Below are 18070 nucleotides of genomic sequence, written 5' to 3' on the forward strand. Positions count from 1 at the left end.
CCTGTTAGAATTTTATAGGTTTCTATGACATCCCCCCCCCTCGCTCTTCTGAACTCTAGCGAATATAATCCTAACCAACTCAATCTCTCCTCATACGTCAGTCCCGCCACCCAGGAATCAGTCTGGTAAACTTTCGCTGCACTCCCTCTGTAGCAAGAACATCCTTTCTCAGATAAGACGACCAAAACTGCACACAATATTCCAGGTGTGGTCTCACCAAGGCCCTGTATAATTGCAGCAAGACATCCCTGCTTCTGTACTCGAATCCTCTCGCTATGAAGGCCAACATACCATTTGCCTTTTTTACCGCCTGTTGGACCTGCATGCTTACCTTCAGTGACTTGTGTACGAGAACACCCAGGTCTCGTTGCATATTCCCCTCTCTCAGTTTATAGCCATTCAGATAATAACCTGCCTTCCTGTTTTTGCTACCAAAGTGGACAATCTCACATTTATCCACATTATACTGCATCTGCCATGCATTTGCCCACTCACTCAACTTGTCCAAATCAGCCTGAGGCCTCTCTGCATCCTCCTCACAACTCACCCTCCCACGCAGTTTTGTGTCATCTGCAAATCTGGAGATATCACATTTAGTTCCCTCATCTAAATCATTAATATATATTGTGAATAGCTGGGGTCCTAGCACCGATCCCTGTGGTACCCCACAAGTCACTGCCTGTCATTCGGAAAAAGACCCATTTATCCCGACCCTTTGTTTCCTGTCTGCCAACCAATTTTCTACCCATCGCAATACACTACCACCAATCCCATGTGCTTTAATTTTACACGCTAATCTCTTATGTGGGACTTTGTCAAAAGCCTTCTGAAAGTCCAAATAAACCACATCCACTGGCTCCCCCTCATCAACTCTACTAGTTACATTCTCGAAGAATTCTAGTAGATTTGTCAAGCATGATTTCCCTTTCGTAAATCCATGCTGACTCTGTCTGATTCTACCACTGTTCGCCAAGTGCTCTGCTATAAAATCTTTGATAATGGACTCTAGAATTTTCCCCACTACCGACATCAGGCTGACTGGTCTATAATTCCCTGCTTTCTCGCCACCTCCCTTTTTAAATAGTGAGGTTACATTAGCTACCCTCCAATCTGTAGGAACTGTTCCAGACTCTATAGAATCTTGGAAGATGACCACCAATGCATCCACTATTTCTAGGGCCACTTCCTTAAGTACTCTGGAGACCATCAGGCCCTGGAGATTTATCGGCCTTCAATCCCATCAATTTCCCCAATACCATTTCTCTACTAATACTGATTTCCTTCAGTTCCTCCCTCTCACTAAGCCCTGTGTTCCCCAACATTTCTGGTATGATATTTGTGTTCTCCTTTGTGAAGACAGAACCAAAGTATGCATTTAGTTGGTCAGCCATTTGTTTGTTCCCCATAATAAATACCCCTATTTCTGACTGTAAGAGACCTACATTTGACTTCACTAATCTTTTTCACTTCGCATACCTATAGAAATTTTTACAGTCAGTTTTTATGTTCCCCGCAAGCTTACTCTCGTACTCTATTTTCCCCTTCTTAATCAATCCCTTGGTCCGACTTTGCTGAATTCTAAACTGCTCCCAATCCTCAGGTCTGTTGTTTTTTTCTGGCGAATTTATATGCCTCTTCCTTGGATCTAATGCTATCTCTAATTTCCCTTGTAAGCCATGGTTTGGCTACCTTTCCCGTTTTACTTTTGCGCCAGACAGGAATAAACAATTGTTGCATTTTATCCATGCGCTCTTTGAATGTTTGCCATTGCCTTTCCATCGTCATCCCTTTAAGTAACGTTTCCCAATCCATCATAGCCAACTCGCGCCTCATACCTTCGTAGTTTCCTTTCCTGAGATTCAGGACCCTAGTCTCAGAATCAACTACATCACTCTCCATCTTGATGAAGAATTCTATCATATGATGGTCGATCATCCCCAAGGGGTCTTGCACAACTAGACTGTCAATTGTTCCACTCTCATTATACCACACCCAGTCTAGGATGGACTGTTCTCTAGTTGGTTCCTCAACATATTGGTCCAGAAAACCATCCCGTATACACTCCAAGAATTCCTCCTCTACGGTATTCCTAGTATCTACAGCCAGTGGTGGGTAAGGTTTAAGAAACAATAATCAAGGAAAGAATTAAGAGGCACTTGGAGAGGTTTGAGCTGAGAGCAAGCATGGAACTGTAAACGGCAAGCGTGTTTGACTAAACTAATTGAATTTGATGAAATAATAGAAAGGGTTATTGAGGGGAATGAAGTGGATGTTATGCATATGGATTTTAAGAAAGTGTTCGAGAAAGTATCGCATAAATGGCTGGTTATCAAAATTGAGTGTCATGGAATAGGAGGGTCAGTGTTAGCTTGGATAAAGAATTGGCTTAAGGACAGAAAACAAGAAGTCATGGTAAATGGCTGTTTTTCAGACTGGAGGTTGGTAGATAATGGTGTTCGCCCAGGGTCAGTGCTAGGACCATTGCTTTTTTGATGTATATAAATGACTAGGATGCTGGAATACAGAGTAAAATTTAAAAATTTGCCCATGACACCAAATTTGGAGATGTGGCAAACAGTGAGGATGATACCAATTGACAGCAACTGGACATAGATAGGCTAGCAGAATGGGTAGACAAGTGATGGATGAAATTTGATACAGAGAAGTGTGAAGTGATGTATTTTGGCAGGAGGGATAGGAAGAGGCAAAAGAGATTTAATGGCACAGTTCTAAAAAGTGTACAGGGACAGAGGGATCTGGGGGTTCATGTGCATAGATCTTTGAAGGTGGAAGGGCATACTGAGAGCAGCTAGCAAAGCATACGAGATCGTGGACTTCATAAATAGAGGTTTTGAGTACAAAAGCAGGGAAATTATTCTAAACCTTTATAAAGCTCTGGTTAGGCCACAACTAGACTACTGCCTTCAGTTCTGGTCACCACACCTTAGGAAGCAAGTGAGGGTCATTGAGGGTGCAAAGGTGATTTACCAGAATGGTTACAGGAATGAGTGATTTTAGCTACAAGGTTAAGTTGGATTATGATAGGTTTAGATAAGGTAGACAAAGAAAAGCTGTTTCCATTAACTAATGATACAAGGACTAGGGGTCACAAATTTAAGTGCTTGGACAAGAGATACGGGGGTTGGGGGGTGTGAAGGGGGGAGATGTGAGGAAGATTTTTTTTTTAACACAGCGAGTGGTAATGACCTGGAGCTCACTGCCTACAAGGGAGGTAGAAGTGCAGATGATCAAAGATTTCAAAAGGTAATTGGATGGGCACTTGAGAGAAATAAACTTGCAGGGCTATGGGAATATTATGGGAATGGGACTGACTGGATTGCTCCACAGATAGCCGGCATGCACTCAATGGGCTGAATGGCTTCTTCTGTACCATTATCACCATGAAATGCCTGGCTTGATACTTAGGATGGCGACGAGTCTTTGATGACTTCTGGAGGTGAATTACTCATCACAGAGTTTCTGCCTCCAGCCTCCGTCCTGCTTGTAGCCGCTCCAGTTGAACTTCTTCCCTAAGGTGTTGACGGTCATGGGGATGGGGCTGGTCATTACTCAGCATGTATACATTTAATGGGAAGCTAGTTAAGGACATGAGGGAGAAAGGAATAGAAGGATACGCTGATAGGGTGAGAAGACAACTGGTGGGTGGAGGCTCAAGTGGAGCATAACCACTTGCATGGACTTGTTGGGCCAAATGGCCTGTTTCTGTGCTGTACATTTATGTACAAAAAGCTAATGCCTGCTCATTTAGTGCTAAAGAAATAGCAGCATCTTGCATTGAATATTATTCAGTTGCTAGATGCTTTGTCATGCTAACAATGTATCTTGAATATAATACTACTCTTAAAGAATCTTCTTATATGCTGAAGTTTTACATTAGATGGGTGCACAGATCTTCACCAAAAGTCAATCATACGTTTTTCCAATGAGTTCGAGATTCCAAAATCAGCCCAGTTGTCCGGATGCATTTTAACCAGAATGCCACTTACTGCGAAGTCTGTATTGGCAACCTCAAAATGAAGAGACTCACTAAGTCCATATGCTTTCAATTTCTGTTCAGGGTAGATTCCATGGACTGCCAATAGATTGCTACAGAATTACTAATAACAGCCCTTCCTCGGTAATCCCATTAATCTTCTGCCTGTGGTGTAACAAATATCTTACTATAAGACATGAAGAATTTGTGTGACCTAGCTATTTTTGCAATGAGCATTCTTAGAGGATAATTAAAATTAAATTATCTTGGTCATCTTTCTAATATACAAAGCAAACTGGAACTGCTCTATTTCTTAAATTGCACAGCCCTGTTAGTGAAGTGCATTACTAAAACATTCTCCTCATTCCAGTCACATAGTTGCACATCAGCACTTCAAGAAGATATTTTATACTGCAACACCAGAGGAATGCAGTAATACCATGTCAGTTCAGTGGGAAAAGGCTCAATAAACAACTTGATTAAACTTGCTCGTTTACTATTGTGGTTGATAAATGAGACATTGGCACATAATGCAATTTCAGTCAGTAATTGATTGATGATCAGGCCACTCTGAAATTTTGACTTCTTCATCAATTTTCTTCCCTCCCCTCCTCTTATGTTGAAGATGTTGAATCCTAGTTGCAGTACAGTTGCAAGGATATTATTGCCCTCTGATGCCTCATCTAGATGCAGGGGAAGGGATTGGCAGAACTTCTGCCCTTCACCTCGACTTGCCACTGATTCTGTCCTAAATCCTATGAAAGGGGCATTTAATTGGGGCAGACAGTGATGCAACAGAGCACTGGACCTACAAAGGCTGTGATCTCGGAGACCCAGATTGAGACAAAGCCAAAGCTAGCTAAAAAAAAATTCTCAGGGAACAAAGAGATGACTTCACTTTAATATTTCAGCATCATTAATCTTGAAATCCCACAAAGCATTAGCCACATGTCAGACATTTGAAGCTAAAATCATCTTCACTTTGATCCAATGCCAAGTCACCTTTCCACACACCCAGTTTGCTTATTGCTCTTGATACCATTACCATCTTACCACATTGCCCACTGTTTCCTCCTCTGAAGAAAATGTGCTCCCACTCCTTGAAAACTTATTGAGCGTAATGTCATTGACTGCTGTTGGTGCCCAGAGAGCCACGCTGATGTTAATTGTGTTGATAAATAGAAAAGTTGCACGTGAGCAACAGAAGAGTTGTATATTAGTTACTGGTGAGCTAGTGTAAGCCAATTGGTGTGGAATCGTTTTACGCCCACTGTCATCACCTTCTATTGTAACAGAGTATGATAGTAGAACCCATTTTCTCTGTTAAATGTTGTTCTTACCTGTCACAGCTATTGCACAGAATAATGAGACTGATTAGGAGCAAAAAGGCACAGGCAATGGCAAGCAGACCCCAAAGAATGACTTGGTGTTGTCCACCGTCAAATAGCCTTGGCATAGGTCCGAAAAGGTCAACAGAATTTGGAGCCATTAAGGAAAAGGGGACAGATTTCTACTGTCCAATGACATCAGTGTAGAAATAGTTCAGTAGTACCTGTAATATATAAAGCACACAAAATAATCCTGATTAATTGCATTACTGACAGATTTTTAAAATGGGAGAAACTTTTGCTTATCTCGAGTCAAACATTGGACATTCTTGAGTATAATAGTGAGAGGGGACAACTGAAGCGGGTAATGTATTGCATATACTATCTTGTTTCATGCATTCTGGGTCATGTGCTCTACAAGGAAGGAGGGCTATGGTGCACTTCAGGATAAGTGCATTTTAATTCCCTTTGAGCTACTTTTTGATAGATGCTTCATGGAATAATTTGAGGTGCAATGCCAGAGAGCTGCTCAACCACTTAAAAAAAAAATGATTTCTGGATCCCAGTTGCTGCTTCATTATTAAAGAATGTCTCATTTCCTTTAAAATACCAAACTTGTAGTAATCTATTATTATATTGCATTTGACACAGGACAAATATGACTGAATTACAGGTGTACTGCCTATTATGTGGATCATATTAGATTTTGCATGAGGAGCCATAAACAACAGATTTTTCCAACTACAAGCAGTTTCAGTTAGAAATCTCACTCTAAACCCACTCTTACGGTGGGTTTAGAATTAATTCCTTTTACTTTAACTATTCAAATAAATCTGTTCAGAAAAGTACAAATATCAAGGCCAGCTTGTGTTTTTCTTGGTTCTACTTAGTAAATTAACTTTAAGAGGAGGTTATGTTTTTCTAATCAAGAAAACAAAAACTATCCAGCTGAATATTTTTGCAAAGAATTTGAAACTACCCATTACTTTTAACTTTCAAAACAAATCTTCTCGTGACCCTTTTTAATGGGATCAGAAAATTACACTTGGTAGAACAGTTAGTTTGAACAAATGCGTTCAACAATGATATATGAACAAGGAGAAGTTTTAGGCACTGGCTCATTGGCACATGATGAAAGCATTTGTATTCATTCTCTTCTCAGGCTCCAATAATGCATATTCTCATTACAAGCAGCTATAAATGTGTTGAAATCAGAGTTTGATTTACCAAAATAAAAATATACTTCAGAATCTCAAATACTTTTCCGGATAAATGTACTGGAGTTGTTTTATATCCCTCTAAATTTATTCTCATTTCCTGTTTGAATTTATTATTCACAGAAAATAAATACATCAGTCACTTTGAGGTTTTGTCCCCATGCTTCATCGTCCTTCGCCTCAATCTGGGAAGTTACTGTGTCACAGATATTGCCCAATTATCTCATTGTGTCCTTTAACCTTTCTTCTCGATGCCCAGATTAATTTTGACTGCAGAAATATTTTTTGACTCAGCCCGATCTGTTAAGTATTTGAAGTAGCTATGTTTGCAGTAAAGAAATAGTATGAAACCACAGCAAATATTATAAACAATAATTATGCCCAACAAGTTGAGGGCGGGAGAGGGGGGAGTGGGGAGGGAATAAAGGGAAAAAGAGAGATGGTGACCATTTTCCAGCCTCTTTTGACCTCTAAAATAGGGGCCCTTCAGTTCAACCACATTGCAGCTGGTTACTTCTGCATGAATGTGTATTCTTGCTGTGCAGTATTGGGTGATTACCAAATCATACACCAGATAATGTTTAAATATTTGGGTGCAACTTTCATGCAACCAATGCATTTATACATATTTGAAAGATAAAATACATAATTCAGGCTTTATTGTGGCTGTGTTTATGAAATTGTGCGAGCCTCACAAAAAAAAAAACAGGCTCTTAAGATCAGTATTAGGAAGCAGCAGTCTGTGTGCTACTGACCTACTTAAAACTGAGTTGTTGACTGTACAGAAGCTTGAACTGACTGAATTACAAGACTCACGTGATAATTATGGATGAGAAAGGGCATTGGCTCATCTCAATTCATCCATCCAGAGACAGCCTAACATCCCAGCACCGTAGCATCTGATTTTACAACAGCATGAGTACAACACTGCCGAAACTTCATCGAATGGTTTCTGTGTAATTAATAGGTTACTTTGAATAAACTGCCCTCACAATTGTTACTTGCTCATACTAGCTACAGTGTTCCAGTGCCCAGAGCTTGGTCAAGTTAATGCACCAATGGACTTAATCTGCAAATGCAAAAGTGTTCATAGTAATAAGTCTATCACTTGATTATTACGTTCACTCAGCAATCATCGCTGGCAAGGATACTTCAAACTAAAGTCAATATACATTATACCATTTATTGTATTACATTTATCCTGCAGATATCATGCCCAACAAAACTGTGTGATTGTGAACATTTTTTGGACATCTCTGGAGCCTACGTTACACTTTATTACAGAATTCACTTCATTTTAGCAAGCTGAACATCTCTAGTGAAATGGCCCCTGTGATTTCAGGTTATAATGTGCCACAAAATGAAGATAGCAACAGCAAGCAGCTCACCCACATTATAGAATAAAAGCAAAATATATCAGTTTTCTTCACAAATCTGTGCACAAACTAAGTTTTTGGTGTTGACAGGATAACATCAGAGTCAGATCTCTTCTCAGTTTGGCACCAGTACACAATACTGTTTGACCTTCTGCCAATAATGTGCCTAGCAAGGGAAGCAAAAGGAAAGAAAAATAAATTTTCTGAAATGAAGAGGGGGAGTTGTGGACTTGCAAATGGACAGGTAATATCTGACAGAACAACTTTGGCTCCAGTTAATCTGTTTCATATTGAAGACTGCTGCAATTATAATATTGTGCAGATGCTAAATTTGGGATGAACTGGTTTATGTATTAACCCATCATTAATAAAAGTTGTGGTATCACAGTATTGTAATATATTTTGTATACTGCCTCTCTGCTGCCCTCTCTGTTGGGAGGTGTAAATAAAAGTTTCCAAGATGGCTGCTCCCATGACAACGAAAGGATGGGATTGATTTTTTTTTTTTTACACTTCATTTGAGAAATTACAGTTTGAAGAACATTGTGACACACTTTTTGGAACGCTGAAAGTTGATTTTGAGGAAGGTTGGGTAATTTGAAAGATTGCTCCGGGTATTCTGCAATTCGTGTTCAGGTTCAACTCAGTGGGGCGAATTTTACAAACCCCCCCAATGTCAGAGGGCGGGGTGGGGGCCTGAAAATGCCTCTCAGAGAGGCCTGCCACGGGCCTCGACACCAGGAAGGCCCGGCCCGATATCGTTAGCGACAATGAGGCCATGTGGTGGCCCCCCGCCAATCGGCAACGGTAGCAAAAGTTAAATGTGTTAATTTATTAAAATAAATGAATTGATTACTTACCCGCTCCTGCCGTCTGTCCTGGTGAGATATTGGTGCTGGTGGCTGGCATTCCTGCGCCTTTGGATCCGCATCCGGGGATCCGAGGTGGAACACTGGTGGGGAGAGGGGGAGCACCAAAGTTTTCAGTGCGTGGGGGGAGGGGGGGGGGGGGGGAGAGCAGGATCAAACAAATCTGATTGGTGTAGGGGATGGTGGGAAGGGGTGAAGTTAAAAGGTTATAAACTTTGGGGGGGGGTGGGGGAAGGTCAGGTGCAGAAGGCAAGTATTTTTTGGGGGGGGCTTGGAGGGCAAGGAATGAATTCTGTGGTTATTGGGGAGGTGGGAGAGGGGCTAGAAACATTTAATTTTTTCAAAACAATTTCAATTCACAATATGTTTAAGTATCAAAATTAAATGGAAGGGCTCAAAGCCCTTTAAAAATGGTGTCAGCGCCTACGTAAGTTTCTGCGGTCCGCCCTGGCCACTTAAATGAGCCACCACATTTAATATCGCGGCGGACATGTAAAACGCAGCCAAGTGAGTCAGCATGGTATGTTATTTTAAAAATATTGCACTGAAGACATATTTTGGGACAATGGGGGAATTCAACCCTAACAAAGAGGACTGGTGTAATTATGAACAAAGGTTACACATTTGGCTTAAAGTGAACAAAATCGGAGATCAGGGCAAGGTGAATGTCTTCCTCACCATGATAGGGCCAGATGCATTTGAGGTGGTGCTTAACCAATGTTGCCCATGGACCCCAGTACTTTGGACTTCTCTGAAATAAATAAGGTTCTGGACTCAAATTATGGTTTGACTAAGAACAAAACGGGGCTCCGAGTTGCATATTGTGAAAGAAAGCAGTTGCTAAGTGAGTCTATTGCAGATTATATTCTTGAGTTAAAGAAACTTTCTCGTCACTGTGGTTATGGTGCAAACTTAGAAGTCAATCTTAGGGACATGATCATCAAAGGTCTAAAGAACAGTAAAATCCAGGCCAAGCTTTTGTGTAAAGGCAATAAGCTGACATGAAAGGAGACCTGCAATGATACTACAGCCATGGAAATGGCAGGAAGAGACAGTTGCAGATTGGAAGGAAGTTCTTTCCCTCAGCCAGCAGGGGAGGTCTACCGGTTTTCAGCAGGAACCAGGCCAGGGTAGCCAACTTCACAGACTCAGTCAGAAATTTAGATGCTAACATTGCTATGGTGGCTACCAACTATCCAAAGACTCCCATTTCCAGTCAAAGTACTATGCCTGTGGGAAAGTCAGTAATATCCAGACAGCATGCAGGAGTAGAGGAACAAGTAATGCTCCAGGTCGCAGCAATGCACCAGGTCGAGGTTGTGGTACACCTAAAGCTAGATCAGGCTGCTGAAAGTCCTCAAATGTACACATGATCGATATGGAAACATAAGATATTATTGAGCAGGAAGATCAATAGTTGTACTCAGTCAGAGAAGAAAAACAGCATATGGAACTTAAGACAAAAAGGGCTGATGATATAATTCCAGTTCCCACAATAAAAATGAAAATCAGAGATTCACACCTTACTTTCATTGTTGATACAGTCACAACGGTGTCTGTTACATACGAATTAGGAGGAGTAGGCCACTCGGCCCCTTGAGCTTGCTCCCCCATTCAATAAGATCTGATTGTAACCTCAACTCCACATGCCCACCTACCCCCAATAACCTTTCAATAACCATGTTATCTCAGAAGGAGAATACAAGTAGTTCCTAAGTCACATTCTCTTATGAAAAACTGGTGTGAAATTGTCTAGTTATTCCAATAACAGTATTTCTGTATTAGGTGAAGTGAGTGTTAAGGTGGAATACAATGATGCATCCTATTACTTGCCATTGGTAAGATGATGGGAAGAAATTGGCTTAATAACATATGTTTAAACTGGGCCGAGTTATTTACAGTAGAAATCAATGAGTACATCTGACATTGAGGAAATGAAGACGGATTCATTTTTAGCATGAGTTACCTATAAATTACATTACATACACAAATGACATGCCAATATCCTCCAGATAAATTTCTGAAGAAACTCACTAAGATGTGGTGCTCAGTACTCAATTATGTCATGAATGGCTGGTCTAAAGATTGTGATGATGAGAAATGGTTGGAGTATTTTACACGTAGACATGAACTAAGTGTAGATCAAGACCATCTCCTATGGGACTTAAGAGTTGTTATTCCACCAAGGTTTAGACAGAGATTGTTAGAGGAACTTCATCAAGAGCATGCAGGGATAGTCTGTATGAAAGCAGACAGCTTTTGTATTCCTGATATTCAATTGGAAGAATTTTGAGTCATCAGCAACTTAATTTCAAACAGGCAGTCAGAAGATGGTGGTGGAGTTGATGTGAATGGGGAGGTAGAGCTGGGTGTCATCACTATGGATATAGAAACTGATGCCATGCCTGGAAACGATCTCACCAACAGGCAGAATTTGGATAAGGAAGCAAGAGGTAAGGGTAGATACTTGGAGAATCCCGGAGGTAACTGTCTAGGAGCAGGAAAAAGCCAGTGCTGGAGATGTGCTGGCTGAACTGAGGCAGGTAGGAGTTGAACCTTGCAAGAGACTTTCCATTTTGATGGTCAACAGATGAAAGGTAGTGGAAAATAGCGTGATCGGGTGGAGAGGTTGCAAAGAATAAGCAGGAATGACATTCTGTACTCAGCATGAGAGGATGTTTCGTAATTTAGGTTAGGCGGTCTTGCTGATGGGAGCAGAGTGGAAAACAAGACAGTTTTGGGAATGATGAGCATGGAACTGGTAGATAATAATAAATTCAAGGAGGTTAGAGATGGGGTAGTAGTTGGAGGGGATGAATGGATCAAGGATAGGAAGTTTGAAAAGTGATAGGTGATGACAAAAGTCTTCAAAGGGCTTTGTCTGAGCAAAATGAGTAGGCAAAGGTAATTGAATGGTCAGGATTTGGTTGGTATGGGGATTGAGGAAGCAAGCAGCGGGTTTCAGGGAAGAGATGAGTTTGGGGAGGATTGGACAGGAGAGGAGGTGCGGAATGACAGGAGATAGGAGTAGGGTGGTGTGATTGGAGATGGTGGTCAGGATTGGAAGGAGGAGGTGGCATAGAGTCAGCTGCACAGATTGTCTCTAAGATGGAGGCAAAGAAAGCCATGAGCTATTCCCATTTGTTATAGGATGTACTACCGAATTGAAGGCTGAGGATAGGGAGCAGCTGAGCAGCTCAACAGTGGCAGCAGTGATATGATAGGTGCATGGCTGAAATGGGAGTTAGAAATTTGGAATTGAATTGAGGTGTGTTTCTTTTCTAAAGAGCAGGGGATAAACAGTTAGTTGGGGGCATGTGGAATGTAACAAAGCAGAGCGGTTCTAACATAGTGATTTTTCTATTTCCATATATTCAGATTTGTGAAGTGCAATTCTGTAGTTACAAATGGAGCACACTGCAAATTTATCAGCCCAAATCCCTGAATAGACTTATTTAGGATTCTTGAATTTCAGGCATACAATTTGTTTACAAATAGCACTGATTGACTTTAGCTTATGTTTTGCCTACAACTAAAAAGCCTGGAAACTATTTGCAAATAAACCACATGGTGCCAGAATTTCAGCTCCACTATAAAATCTTTTTGATATTAAACACTCAAACAGCTCTCAGGAAGTACTAATCCTGTGCCAGGAGAACTTTTGGATTAAGAATCTCTTTTCCTGATACCAGATCTCCATCTCACTGCGCATTAGGTTTCCTGTTGTCCAACTTTTTGTGTTGTGAGTTTTCTCGTGCTAGAGCATTATTTTTAAAAAAGCAATCATCAACTTCCACTTACTGCTGTTGGCCATATACATCATTATCCCAGTGAAGGTGCTTACTTTGCAACCATGTGTTACTGCTGACTGACAGCAGCTACTACCATATTCATTTTAAAAGTAATACTGTATTTACATGACTCCTCTGTGTCATTTTAAATTTTACATTTAACACATCTGACACTTCAGTTCCGTACTGAGGGCACGCAGCACTGTCAGTGGTGATGTTTTTCAGATGAGACATTAAGCCAAGGCCCCAACATCCATTGCAGGTGGATGTAAATGATCCCATGCCACTATTTCGAAGAACAGCAGGGGAGTTATTCCCAGGGTACTGGTCAACATTTATCCCTCCACCAACGGCACTAAAAACAAATTATCTGGTCATGATCACATTGCTGTTTGTGGGAACATGCTGTGCACAAATTGCTGCCATGTTTCCAACATGACAATAGTGACTACACTTCAAAAATACATCACTAGTTGTATGTCAGCGTTGTAAAGTGCTTTCGGACAACCTGTGGTCATGAAAGGTGCTATATAAACGCAAGTCTTTGTTTTTATTTGTAACACCTCCATTGCTGCAGTCATGCAACATGTGTCCATTTTCAAGCTCTCTATTTTACGTACTTGAATTGGCTGCAGCAAATATCATGGCAGTTGGTGTGAATTGTGTATGAAAATAACAAGATCAGTTTATCATAAGATCATAAGAACTAGGAGCCGGAGTAGGCCATCCGGCCCCTCGAGCCTGCTCCGCCATTCAATAAGATCATGGCTGATCTTTTCGTGGACTCAGATCCACTTACCCGCGCTCCCACCGTATCCCTTAATTCCTTTATTGTTCAAAAAGATATCTACCTTAGCTTTAAAGACGTTTACTGAAGAAGCGTCAACTACTTCACTGGGCAAGGAATTCCATAGATTAACAACCCTCTGGGTGAAGAAGTTCCTTCTTAATTCAGTCCTAAATCTGCTCCCTCTAATCTTGAGGCTATGCCCTCTTGTCCTAGCTTCACCTGCCAGTGGAAACATCCTCTCTACTTGTATCTTATCTATTCCCTTCATGATTTTATATGTTTTTATAAGATCCCCCCTCATTCTTCTGAACTCCAATGAATATAATCCCAATCTACTCAGTCTCTCCTCATAAGCCAACCCCCTCAACTCCGGAATCAACCTAGTGAACCTCCTCTGCACCCTCTCCAGTGCCAGTATATCCTTTCTCAAGTAAGGAGACCAAAACTGCACACAGTACTCCAGGTGCGGCCTCACCAGTACCTTATACAGCTGCAACGTAACCTCTCTGCTTTTAAACTCAATCCCTTTAGCAATGAAGGACAAAATTCCATTTGCCTTCCTAATTACTTGCTGTACCTGCAGACCAACCTTCTGCAATTCATGCACAAGGACACCTAGGTCCCTCTGCGTAGCAGTATGCTGCAACTTTTTACCATTCAAGTAATAATCCTTTTTACTGTTACTCCTACCGAAATGAATGACTTCACATTTATTAACATTGTATTCCATCTGCCAGACCTTTGCCCACTCACTCAATGTATCCATGTTCCTCTGCAAAGTTTCACAGTCATCTGCACACTTTGCTCTGCCACTCATCTTAGTGTCATCTGCAAACTTTGACACCCTACACGTGGTCCCCAACTCCAAATCATCTATATAAATTGTAAATAATTGCGGTCCCAACACCGATCCCTGAGGCACACCACTGGTGACTGATTGCCAGCCAGAATAGCACTCATTTATCCCCACTCTCTGCTTCCTGTTAGTCAACCAATCCTCTATCCATGCTAATACTTTACCCCTGACGCCATGCATCCTTATCTTATGCAGCAGCCTCTTGTGCGGCACCTTGTCGAAGGCCTTTTGGAAATCTAGGTACACCACATCCACTGGGTCCCCATTGTCCACCTTGCTCGTAATGTCATCATAGAATTCCAAAAGATTTGTCAAGCATGACCTACCCTTCATGAACCCATGCTGCGTCTGCCCAACGGGACAATTTATATCGAGATGCCCTGCTATTTCTTCCTTGATAATAGACTCAAGCATCTTCCCCACTACAGAGGTTAAGCTAATCGGTCTATAATTCCCCATCTTTTGTCTACCTCCCTTTTTAAACAGTGGCGTCACATCTGCTGTTTTCCAATCAACTGGGACTACCCCAGAGTCCAGCAAATTTTGGAAAATTACCGTCAGTGCACCTGCTATTTCTCCCGCCATCTCTTTTAGTACCCTGGGATGCATTCCATCAGGGCCAGGAGACTTATCAATCCTTAGCTCCATTAGCTTGCCCAACACTACCTCTTCCGTAATAATGATTGTTCCCAGGTCCTCACCTACGTTCGTCTCTTTGTCAATTACTGGCATGTTATTAATGTCCTCCACTGAGAAGACCGATACAAAATACCTGTTCAATGCCTCGGCCTTTTCATCATATCCCATAACCAAATTCCCCTTCTCATCCTCTAAAGGACCGTTTACTTTAGCCACTCTTTTTCGTTTTATATATTGATAGAAACTTTTGCTATCTGTCTTTATATTCTGTGCTAGAGTTTTTTCTCATGTTCCATCTTACTTTTCTTTATAGCTCTTTTTGTAGCTTTCTGTTGACCTTTAAACTTTTCCCAATCTTCTAGTTTCATGCTGCTTTTGGCCACTTTGTATGCCCTCTTTTTCAATTTGATAGCCTCCCTTATTTCCTTAGACACCCATGGCAGATTACCCCTTTTCTTCCAGTCCTTCCTTTTCACTGGAATATACTTTTGCTGAACACTTTGAAAAATTGCTTTGAAAGTCCTCCACTGCTCGTCAACTGTCCCACCGTAAAATCTTTGTTTCCAGTCCACTTTAGCCAAGTCCTCCCTCATTCTATTGTAGTCCCCCTTGTTCAAGCACAGGACCCTGGTATTGGATTTTATCTTCACTCTCCATCTGTATTCTAAATTCAACCATACTGTGTTCACTCCTTCCAAGAGGATCCCTAACCATGAGGTCATTAATTATTCCTGTCTCATTACACAGTACTAGATCTAGGATAGCTTGCTCCCTCGTCGGTTCCATTACATACTGTTCAAGAAAACTATCACGGATACACTCAACGAATTCCTCCTCAAGGCTACCCTGACTGAGCTGGTTCAACCAATCTACATGTAGATTAAAATCCCCCATGATAATTGCCGTACCATTTTTACAGGCATTAGTTATTTCTTTGTTTATTGCCCGCCCCAATGTGATGTTATTATTTGGTGGCCTATAGACTACGCCTATCAATGACTTTTTCTTCTTAGAGTTTCTAATTTCCATCCAAATGGATTCAACCTCATTCTCCATAGAACCTATATCATCTCTCAGCACCGCCCTGATGTCGTCCTTGAGTATCAGAGCTACACCACCTCCCTTACCTTCCTGTCTGTCCTTCCGAATAGTCTGGTACCCCTGGATATTTAACTCCCAGTCGTGACCAACCTGTAACCATGTCTCCGTAATGGCTACCAAATCATATTTTTTCGCGATGATTTGTGCCGTTAACTCATCAACCTTGTTACGAATGCTACGAGCATTCAGGTAAAGTGCCTTTATGCTAGCTTTCTTACCCTCATGATTCCCAACATCTCTAATAATAACTCCTGAGTTATCCTTCCTTTCTGCTTCTTTCATCGTCTGCCTTGAACTTAAACCCTCCTGCACACGTTAGCCTGCTGCTTACCTTTTTATTTATCATACTCCCTGTCGTTTTCCCTTTCCCTTCCCCCCGAGTCACTAGTTTAAAGTCATAGAGACCACCCTATTTATCCATTTCGCTAGAACACTGGTTCCAGATCGGTTCAGGTGGAGACCGTCCCATCGGTACAGATCCCCCCAGTTCCAAAACTGATGCCAATGCCCCATGAAATGGAACCCCTCTTTCCCACACCACTCCCTTAGCCACGTGTTTACTTCTCTAATATTCTTATCCCTAAGCCAATTTGCACGTGGCTCGGGCAGTAATCCGGAGATTATGACCCTCAAGGACCTGTTCCTTAATTTCGTTCCTAGTGCTTTATAATCCCCAAACAGGTCCTCCATCCTAGCCTTGCCTATGTTGTTAGTCCCAACGTGGACCACAACAACTGGATCCTCCCCCTCCCGCTCCAATATCCTTTCAAGCCGGTCAGAGATGTCCTGCACCCTGGCACCGGGCAGGCAACACACCATGCGGGACTCCCGATCCGGCTTGCAAAGGATACTATCTTTCCCTCTAATTATAGAATCCCCTATAACTACCACTTGTCTTTTTGCTCCCCCCTCTTGAATGGCCTTCTGCACCATGGTGCCATGGTCAGTTGGCTCATCCTCCCCGCAGCCCTTTTCCTCATCCACACAGGGAGCAAGTATCTTGTACCTGTTGGATAAGGTCAAAGGCTGAGGCTCCTCCACTCCTGAACTCAGGATCTCCCTACCTGCCTCACTTGCAATCACACCCTGTTGTCCCTGATCACTAACTGAATTTGAATTACTTAATCTACCAGGTGTGACTGCCTCCTGAAACAAAACGTCCAGGTAACTCTCCCCCTCCCGGATGTGCCGCAGTGTTTGAAGCTCAGATTCCAGATCATCAACTCTGAGCCGGAGCTCTTCCAGCAACCAACACTTGCTGCAGATGTGGTCCCTGCCGTTCACAATGGGGACAGCCAGCTCCCACATCATACAGCTACAGCACATCACCTGCCCAGCCATCTCCACTTAGTTAATTACTTTATATAAATTTATGAGTTAAATACTTTGATACTTCTCTGCTATGGTCCTTTTCAAATAACCAATAGATAAATCAAAAAAAGTAAGTAAAAAAAGAAAGTAAATTTTTAACCATGCATATAATGTGCTCATTTTTTCATAATCCCAGGCACATTTTATAAGGAAAATTAGAGATTAAGTGATGACCTCACCCATGACCCTTTAAAAGTATAAGCAAATTCTGGAGGTGATGCAGCTTTAAGTTATCTACCACAGTAGCGTTTCAAATCAGAGGAAAACAACAGCTTTTCACAGTCCTAAACATAAATTGCATGCACATGCAATAAGTGCTGGGAACCTGACGATGTGCCATGCAGTACATGCACTGCATATCTATTCAATACTCTGTATACTCAGAAGTGTTACTGCCCCCCAGTGTTCGTACATGGAATCATACCACCTGTATTGTCAAATGGAGGCTGATCATGATTTGTATCTTCCTTTCATTTCTAAACCGACTGATCGCTGCTGACGTCTTACATTCAATGAGTTTTTTTAAAATTTAGTGCAATAGTAAAGTACAAACACTACACACGAGTAGAATAGTTTGAGGATTTTTAAAAATGTTGTTCTTGAGATGATGCTGGCGAGGCTGCATTTATTGCTCATCCCCAGTTGATGATTATATACCATCTCATTGAACCACTGTAGTGATTGCACTCCCATGCTGGTATTAGGTAGGAAATTCTGGGATATTGATCTAGCAATGAT

General features: G+C 41.6%; 1 protein-coding gene across 6 annotated transcripts in view; it reads right to left on the reverse strand.

Moving 5' to 3' along the window:
• pag1 (phosphoprotein membrane anchor with glycosphingolipid microdomains 1) overlaps positions 1-18070 on the reverse strand; it is a 271166-nt gene that overhangs the window by 56395 nt on the left and 196701 nt on the right. For 5 of the 6 annotated variants that reach the window (XM_068032104.1, XM_068032103.1, XM_068032102.1 and 2 more), the window contains one exon: positions 5335-5546. In XM_068032104.1, the coding sequence (XP_067888205.1) occupies positions 5335-5483 (149 nt within the window). In that variant the 5' untranslated portion in view covers positions 5484-5546. Of the gene's footprint in view, positions 1-5334; positions 5547-7355; positions 7492-18070 lie in introns of all 6 variants that reach the window. The other variant, XM_068032106.1, reaches the window with a different exon arrangement.

This window comes from Heterodontus francisci, chromosome 5 (assembly GCF_036365525.1).
Source record: "Heterodontus francisci isolate sHetFra1 chromosome 5, sHetFra1.hap1, whole genome shotgun sequence".
Classification (NCBI taxonomy): Eukaryota; Metazoa; Chordata; class Chondrichthyes; order Heterodontiformes; family Heterodontidae; genus Heterodontus; species Heterodontus francisci.